This window comes from Castanea sativa, chromosome 11, assembly GCF_040712315.1.
Source record: "Castanea sativa cultivar Marrone di Chiusa Pesio chromosome 11, ASM4071231v1".
In the NCBI taxonomy this organism is placed as follows: Eukaryota; Viridiplantae; Streptophyta; class Magnoliopsida; order Fagales; family Fagaceae; genus Castanea; species Castanea sativa.
The window spans coordinates 13210579-13220364 of record NC_134023.1 but is presented as its reverse complement, the minus strand read 5'-3'; the positions used below and the strand labels follow the sequence as shown (position 1 = coordinate 13220364).

Sequence of the window (9786 nt, the reverse complement as noted above, 5' to 3'; positions counted from 1 at the left end):
CTCAAAGTATGTTTAATGTAAAGTTGGAATCAAATAATTGCAGAAAATTACTGTTTACTTTCTGCAAGGCTCGATCAACTGAAAATTAGACTCGATCGATCGAAGTTCGTGCAAATTTTTTTTTCTGCAGAATTTTCCAACTCAACCCAAGCCCGTTTGACGTATAGGGTTTCATGTTTTGCCTTAAGTATAAAAAGAAAACCCTAGCCACGTTTTAATGTTGTTGCTGTTTATACTGTGTGTGTGAATCTCTTGTGAGATCTAGAGGTGTTTGCCTTCATACACTCTTAGGGTTATCAAGATCTAGATTGATGTCGAGAGCTTGGTTATCTTCTCAGTTGCTGCATAAAGAATTTAAACAAATACAAGTGGTATACTTATGGATGCTGTGGATCTGAGAAAGAAATAGTCCGTGAGCTCGGAGCTGTCACGTGGTCCTGGTAGTAAGTTTTCTACTCGAGGTAGCAATAGGATGTTAGTGGTCTAAGTCGCTATTGTAAAATTTCAATTATTTCATAGTGGATCTGTTTTACCTTAAGGATAGTTAGGTTAAATTCTTCCCAGGTATTTTACTGGTTTAGTTTTCCTGAGTTATCATATCGTGTATTCTTTATATTTCCGCACTGCTTTGCATGATATGATTTACTTGTGTTAACCTAGATCTGAATAATTTACCTAAATTAATTACTTGGTTAAATAACTAGGTTAATCAGTTTATATTTAAGGTGTTTAAAAATGTAATGACTGTATAGCTAGTGCAATCCATATCTGACAGGACTATAATTAGACAAATATTTACAGAAGAGATGGATCATAAGCAAACTCTACAACTGATCTGAGCTCATCCCAATTTTCATATGTGAAGAACTCATTCGCATCTAGTACTGGATTAGTTGGAAAGCTTGAGGAGGATGATAATGGAAGTTGAGCTATGGAGGATGATGATGGAGGCTGAGCTATTGAGCTGCTCAACTGGCCTACGTGTAGCTGGTTGCTCTCATTATTAATATGATTAACAGTCTTTATCTCATTATTATTCTCATTTTGAAATATGAATGGAGAGCCAAAGTTAATATAACTTTCTCGATTGTTGGAGCTCTCTCCCCTGCACGCTTTAGAGCTTGTGTCAGCTTGATGGCGTTTAGTAGATAATTCTCTCCAGTCTGGTGTGTACTTCCTATGCGACAAGTTTCTCTTGAAAATTCGACACAGGGTCCAAATTTCCTGTAGTCACACGAAAACAAGAAGATACATCAGAAATTATACAATAAGATCTCTACGTATAGTCGCCATATATTTTCCAATTAGACTCCAATCCGCTGTTATGAAAGTTTGGCTAGAAAAGAAGTTCTTCTTGAGTGAATTAAACCAAATTTCTATTATGCATTTCTCATGGGAAGAGTTAAAAGATAATATTTATTTTGGATGAAATGTTGGTAGATGTACAAATAAATATTCAATATTAAGTATAACGACAAAATGTTGGTAGATATACAAGTAAATATTCAATATTAAGTATAATGACAACACATTCCCTTATTTTATACAATAATGAGTTCCACTAATTAATTTCATGATCATTAATGTGTTGTTACGCCCACAACATTTTTATAACAATTTTACAACAAATAATAGGTGGTTAGTTGTTATTAGTTTAAATTTGAACCTAACACTAAGATTACTTTTTTGCCCCAACAATAACAACCAGTAACATCCTGCCACTTAGGATTTGTCGTAAAAATGTTATGAAAATGTTGTGACCATATCATCTCTCAATACGGTAATAATTTTTTAAGAACAAACAATTAAAATGTCTATAATGAATCTATTATAAATGCATAGAAGTGCATTTATTCTCACTTTTCTATATCAAGCAAACTCAAAGCCCAAATGTTTGCATAACAATGAATAAAAATATTTTTATCAAAATCTAATTAAATAATGCATTTTATGCTCCAACAATCACAACTTGTCACACATTCAATTTTTCCTTATAAAATAACCAAACTTTTAAATTGAAAAAATCTAAATATATAACATATTATAATTGGTGCAACTTAAACTAATGAGATGTGTTTGACGCATAACAAAGCTGGTTTAATATTAAGATTACAGAATTTATGTTTTTCTTACAGCTTCTTGGGCAGTACTTTTAGCATTGTCAAGCTTGGTGTTGGTGTTGGTGTCACTGGGTGCAGGAAGGCGAAATTCATGCATCATCCAATCAGTTTTGCTGCCTTTCCCTGCGGCTCCACGGTAGTATACCAATGTCTTCTTGAGTCCTATGCAATCACGGCCTTCTCCTCCCATTGAGTATACCGGTTTGTCGATCCCAGTTGCTTTCCAAAACCCAGACCCTGTGACTCTGTTGGGTCTTATGCTGTTCCTATACTTTCTCCCTCTTCTGCAAAAGAAGTACCATTCTGTGTCTTTCACATTGCTACCACTTGCTTCTGCAAAAATATTATACACACCAAATGAGAAAGAGAGAGAGAAATGTCAAATAATAAAAATGGGGATGCACTTACTAATAGTAGAAGTTTTATAGTGTAATACCCTATTCAACAAAAGAGGACAAAACAATTTATGGGGTAATTGCACCTGGGAAACTTAATATTACTACAGAGGTTTACTATTCAAGATTATTAACGTAATTTCTCCTATTATTTTCATGAGGCTGTTGCAAGGTAGACAGGGCATTTAAATTGCTTACCTCTCTTATATATGCACAACAAGAAGCTGTCAAGACCAAGTCTTTTCTTCTCATAAGCAACAATAACATCTGAATCTAGTGCACGGTTTGCATACAGAAGTACATAAATTATGAATCAGAAAAAGCAGAAGAACATGCTCAAAGTCTTTATTTTTTAATGGACATCAAATTATCGAGGGTTGCAGTTGAGATAATATAAAGTTTAGTCACTTTATTATGATTGCATATATATGAAAGGAGAAATCTATCCTTTGGAATAATCTCAGCCCAAAAACGAATAAAAAAATTACAAAAAAATTTTGGGGTGGAAGTTTCTCTTTTTAGATAAACCCTAAAAATGATCCACAGAAATTTCAAAGTAATCTTTGATGGCTAAACTTGTTATAAAGGCTATTAATACAAAGTCAAAAAAAAAAAACATTTTCAAAACGAGGCACCATAGATTCAAGAAAACAATTTTAGCTTGAAAAAATTTCTTCAGAAAGTATTCAAACTGTAACCTTTTTAAACATCTATTATGAATAAGTTCTTTTTCTATCAAGGACAAAAGGCGGTATATTCAAGGAGAAACAAAAGAGAGATGAAATGATTAAGAGAGTAAAACTAATTAATTAATCCATACTTGGAAGATCCCATGGATCATGTTTGTAGATATCAATCTGTTTGATGAGCTCCATGCTGATTGTTTTCTTGTCAACTTTCCGGCGAAGATAAAACGCAACGAGTTCTTCATCTGTAGGATGAAATCGAAATCCGGGCAATTGATCAGCTTCATCCTCCAGCTGACTAGTACCTTGGTTACTCATCTTCTCCACACACACACAAACAAGATAACGATCGATCTCTTATCTTCGGAGACAACCTTCTGAGACTTCGAATATGGAAAAGAATCTTCTGGCTACTACATATATATATATATATATATATATATATATATATATATATATATATATTATGAGGATGAGAGTCGTAGGAGTATATTTTTTAAAAGGTCAAGTCATGATGAGGGCTGACTATGATGGCATAGAGGGCCCGAAGTACTTAGAAAGAGTCTTATTGTCATTAAATTAATTAGGAGAAAGTATTCCGTGTAAAAACCTACCTCTCTCTCTCTCTCTCTCTCTCAATTAAGGATGCTAATGGCTCAAACAAGGAGCAGAACACATCGGGTGGGACACGTCGGAATGAGACAAAGTAGATGTATTTTTTTCCATTCTGAACGAGATGGTTCTAAAGTTAATGAGATAAAGATGAAAGTAAAAAAAGAAGGGATGCATGTGAAAGTGTTAAGAGAGGAATTAGCATTTTGAGGGAATGTTAATAACATATGTATAAAAATGCTAAATTATATATAAATAATATATATATATATATATAAAATAAAAATACATTTATTGAAAAAACCTTACCTAAAAATAAAAATTAAAGATAATAAAGAGATTTTTTTTTTTAAATAGTTTCAATTTATGGTATCTGCTTCTGATTATAACTTTTTATTATCAGACCAAGACACCAATCGGTTGTTAGTGTAGGCGGGAATTGAACACTAGATCTCTTTTTCAACCATCAAAAACTTTACCAATTAAGCTAACTGAAACTCATATGCAATAATGAGTTTGGTTCTTCTCCGTTGCTTTAATAACAAGTTTTATGTATTTGTCATGTCAACATTTAATTAACGAGGATACTATTCAACAAAATGTAAGGCTCACCTATTTTATTATACAAAAAGTATCTTAAAATAATTAATGATATCACGAGATTTGATTTCAACCACCACACTAGTCACAAAAATGCATGGTTAATTTTATACATTCCATTTGAATTATGCATAACTTTGTAAAAGCAATTGTAGCTTTATTAGCTTTTCCGTAATAAAGAGAAGCCCAACCCCATGAAACATTTATATTGAAAGATTAATTTGATTACCAAAATGTCCTTACAATGTTATCAAACCCTTCAATATATTACTACATGGGAGAAGAATCCGTCATTTAAAATCTTACTTAAAAGAAAAATGATATGTCCACAACATTTTTTGTCAAATTAGTTCTACTTATAGTTTTTTGCCATTTGTCTCATATTTATCGAAATAAACTAAATTTATTAACTTTAAAAATAAGCTTAATTTCTTTTTATTATAGGATTTCTTTTTTTTTTAGAAGCTTTTATTATAGGATTTCAACTTACAATGTCTACTCCATGTTTTTATTATCAGACCAAAATACTAATTAATTTTTTATATATGAAGGATTCGACATTATCTCTTATTCGATAAGAAAAAAAAATTATTAATTAAACTAACTTAAACCTACAAAATAAAGGTAACTTATTGCTAAGCCATCGAAAATTACTAGGATGTGTAACTCACCTTCAATTATGTATAAACAGTGGCCTTAATTATGGTCAAACATGACCAGTATGGTTTTGTTCAGCAATGGCTTTCTTGCTCAAACCGGAACTGGGATGATATTGTCATATTGGACGAATTGACGAAAGATAAAGTCCAAGTCCTTTTTGTTATGACGATGTGGAAAGATTTGAATTTGCAATTTGGGGGTACAGGGCTATTAATGCGTGGTATTTAAAATTATTTATTTTATTATGTAATTAACTTATTTCTTGCAAAAGAAAATTCTGCGTTCTAGTATCTAGAGTAAGCTTCTAGAATTTAGAGTAAGGGTTTGTTTAGAAACTGCTTATTTTGATGAAAACTGAAAATTTATTGCTGAAAACACTGTAGCAAAATAACTTTTAAAACACAAAACACTGTAGCAGTGAGTGATTGCTGCGTTTTTCATGAGTTTGGTAGTCTATGAACGATGCCCAAAACGCAACTTAATTGCTGGGCAAACGCAGGTTAAGTCTACTAGAGCATAACCACGTCATTGCTGCAGACGAGTAAAATAGAAAATAATAAAAAAAGGATAAAGTTTACTCCATATAATTTTATTAGTATTAAATTTTAACAAATCTACTATTGAATTACATCTTCATTTTATATTTTTCATGCAAAATTTTTATAAAATTAAAGATTTATAGTTATATCATCAATAAATTGTTTAAATTGCAAGTTTTTGTAATTTAAAATTATGTATAAAATATAAACTTATAAATTATATAGTAAATAATATTTAATTGGCACAAAATTTAACATGTATATTAAGAATGTTAAGAACATATAATTTAACAGTTAGATTTTCAAAATATTTTATAATATTTATTTTATTGAGTAAAATTGTAATCTTAAACTACAACTAATTTTGTAACTAAATTTTGTCTAAAAAAATCCAAGAATTTTGACAGTTTTATGAAATAATATTCATTTTTTTCAGCTATGTGGTGATTCAGGGCCCGTTTGGTAAAAGAATTTAAGTAATGTTATTTGGGTATTTTTGATATACATATGGGTGAAAAAATATGTAAAAAATTTTGTAATATTATTTAAAATGTGAAAAGATATGTTATAACTAGCACACAAAGTACGGCCTCAATCATCCCAGCAAACCATGAATATTGACCCCAAAAAAAAATCTCACTAGGGTCAAACACGTGCCATGCAAAAAGTTAAAAAATTTACTGATGTATATCAAGTTATCAACTATCAAGGAGTTGAATTCCAAAATCCACCGATTAAAGGCAACAATTATATTGTTTTCCTTCTTCAAGGGTAATTTGAATTAATAGTATTTTTAATTTGGGAGCATAAGGGCCAGTGTGGTATATGTATTTAAATACATATTTTCAGTTTATAAATAATATTACACGTATTTTCATACACTTTTTTAATCACACGTATTTTTAAAAAATTAAAAACTGTTAGTATTTAAACACATGTACCAAACGGTCCTTAAGTTGTATTTCTTTTAGGATTTTCAAACATTTGTACAATCAAGACGTACAACTTTCGTTTCTCAAAAAAAAAAAAAAAAAAAAATGTACAACTTTCTAGAAGGTGTATGATATATTTGACCAGTGGAGGTAATCACCAATCGGGGAAGGCAGCTCTTCCTGTCCATATATAAAGGATATAATAAATAATATTACAACCTCCCGATTCAAAGGAAAGAATTGTCAAATATTATTCCAAGATGTGTTGCTGTTAAAAATTTCAAGTTTTTGAATTATATTAACTATAAGCTTTTGACTTTTGTCATAGCTGATGTGGGTTTTCCATCCTTTTGCTAGGACTTAAACAAGCTTTGTTATGGACATTGGACAAATGCTTTACCGTATTTTGACACAATTTATATATTTGTTAATGTGATTAGATTTTATATTTTTTATAACGTGGTGCATTATGATTAATACATAATAAAATGCATATCAATAATATATATATATATATTTATTATATGAAAATTTAATGATGATATTATTCCAATCAAAACTTATCCCTGTAAAAAAAATTGTGAAAAATCTTGTATCTATAATATCCTTTAAAGTTGTCAAGAGTTTTGTAATTTAATTGATTGATGATTTTTAGTATTTCAAATTCTCTCTCCCCCAGTTATGGAGTTATAAAAAATAAATGAATAAAATCTTCAATACCAATACTTATCTCTACCTCAACAATGAAATGAACTAATAGTAAATGGAATGAACTAATAGTAAAACAATAAGTTATCCCCAAAAAAAACCTATAAATTTAAAGACATAACAATTTTTTTGTGTTATGATTAATGCATAATAAAATTTATACTAATAATATATTTACATGAAAATAATGCTATTACGATCAAACTTATATACCACTTTAGTTGATTGTAAAAATTTTGCACCACTAATATTACTTGAGGTTAATACTTGATTACATTCTCAACCTCAACTAAAATTAATAAGTAAAACAATAAATTTTATAGAGAAAAAAAGATTTAAAGACAACATTTTTCACAAATTTTGACTACCATATTGTTCATGATAAAAATATGTAATGTGCCAAATAAAAATGATATTACTCCTATCTCAAAAGAGCATATTATGAAAATAAATATATAAAATAAAATAAATGAATAATGTTGACACTAGCTTTAACATAATTATAAAGAATCATGTTTAATTAGTTGATATTTTTAATATTTTTAACATAAACATCCCGAACTTAAAAATCATTTCCTATATTACAACCTAAGAATGAATAAATAAATAAATAATAATATAATAAGTATAAAAATTAACAATTACAAGAAATTACAACTTACAACTTACAACAACCCTAGCATTAACTCATAGAGTAATTCTTCTCCCAAAAAAAAAAAACTTGTCATAGTAAAATAGCCACCTTTTTTTGAAGGACAGTAGCTGTACCACGTTGAATTGACTTTGTTCAACAAAAAAAAAAAGTTGAAAAAGTTGAACTGAACGGACCATTGTCATTTTTGTGATCCACAGAGCGCGAGTATGATGTCATTCTGGAATCACAGTAATTTGGACAAGAACACCTAACCCTTTTTTTTTCTTTTTCTTTTTTGTTTTCTAAAATTCTAGGACCATATTTTTCATGACAACTTTTGTAACAACTATTTACATGAAATGTTATAAATGGTGGAAAAAAATTTTTACCAATATTTATGTGGTATTAATTTTTTTTTTCTTTTTGTTTATTATAAGGAAAGAACCAACAATAAATGAAAAGAAAAGTAGAGTGTGAAAAATGCCATAGGCATTGAAAATCTACGAGTAATTAATATTTTTAGAAAAAATCTAGGAAGTAGGAACAAATCTTTTTGTACTATAACTTTGCAATAGTTTTGATATGACAAATTATGAGCAGCGAAAAAAAAATGATGAGTTTATATAAAAGTAACAAACAACCAATCGATATAAGATAATTTGTAGTTAATGGTGTGATAAAATGTGTGGTTTTAGAATTACTGATATATGTATTACAATAGGACCTAAGTAATTTGATTACTTGTGAGAATAGAGTGAAAAATTATGTGATTTTTTCAGTGCTTGTAGCATCACTTAAAAAATATATTCACTTATTGATCAAATATTTTGGAGTTGGAACCAGCATTTCAAAGTGATTCCAATATAATCGTCTAGGTGCAAATCTATTTCCATTATTGTAAGTCGTAAGTTGTAACTATCGAATTCAAATATATATGTAAGAATGAAAAAAATTATTTAGTTTATATCCCTTGATAAAAATTTAATGAAGGGTAAATATTAATTGCATATCTCTATTTTTTTTTCTGTTTTTGTTGAGAGAAACAACCACTTAATAGAAAGAGAATGAAATTTTAACACACACTATAAACTACACTTAAAAACCATGGTAACCTTTAAACAATAGTGAAGTAAGTTATACTACACACAATATTCTCTCTTAAGCAATGTGAGATAATTATTTTTTTTTAATTAAACGATGTTTAACACAAAGACATACAAATTTTACTCAAGAGTTATGATAACTTTAAGGAAAAGTGGGGCAAATTGTGCTACACAACATACAAATACACAATACACTTTTAAAGCAATGTAGGATAATTACTTTTTTTATATTAGAAACAAAAACACACACCTGTACAAGAGAGGGGATGTATATCTACTATCATAAAAGAGGATTATAAAATGGAAAACTATTATAGACAAAGCATAAAAAAATTTATTAGAATATATTAAGATACTCCCATTCATAAGTAGATTGGCTCTGTAAATTGTAAAATACTAGAGTTGTGATTTTGTAATTACTACCATAGGTTTATATGGTTTTAAAGTGATCACACTAAGCTTAACGTATTTTTATATATACTCTATATTGTGTTCATTATAATATACAATTTAGAACATCAAAAAAAAATTATAATATGGATGTAGACCATTAGGTAGAAGTACTACATTAATTTTCTTGTTTCTATTTTTTCTATCTTAATTTCTCTTTCAACATTTTCCATTAATTTAAACACTTTACAGATCATGGCATGACAAAACTGACTAGGGTCTTCTATATTTTCCCACTCCCATTTCCATTTTACCTGTGTAAAATTGCATATTATTCTGATAAAAAAAAAACATTATTTTTTTTTTAAAAGGAAGTTTGTAAATAGCTCTATTTTCCATTAATGATT

General features: G+C 29.0%; 1 protein-coding gene across 1 annotated transcript; it reads right to left on the bottom strand.

The window, feature by feature from the left end:
* Positions 1–713: 713 nt before the first annotated feature.
* On the bottom strand, positions 714–3584 carry LOC142617814 (transcription factor JUNGBRUNNEN 1-like). The gene is made up of 3 exons (XM_075790775.1): positions 3336–3584; positions 2134–2453; positions 714–1224 (listed from the first exon to the last, which is right to left on the bottom strand). Exons 1-3 carry the CDS (start codon positions 3517–3519, stop codon positions 796–798), a joined length of 933 nt encoding a protein of 310 aa, XP_075646890.1. The 5' UTR covers positions 3520–3584; the 3' UTR covers positions 714–795.
* Positions 3585–9786: the final 6202 nt, after the last annotated feature.

Excerpts from the sequence above, each read along its gene's own strand:
- LOC142617814 (XM_075790775.1), bottom strand. The coding sequence starts at position 3,519 with ATGAGTAACCAAGGTACTAGTCAGCTGGAGGATGAAGCTGATCAATTG. Across the intron at positions 2,454-3,335 it reads TGATCCATGGGATCTTCCAA|AAGCAAGTGGTAGCAATGTG; the intron begins GTATGGATTAAT and ends ATATTTTTGCAG. Across the intron at positions 1,225-2,133 it reads AAAGTACTGCCCAAGAAGCT|GAAATTTGGACCCTGTGTCG; the intron begins GTAAGAAAAACA and ends GTGTGACTACAG.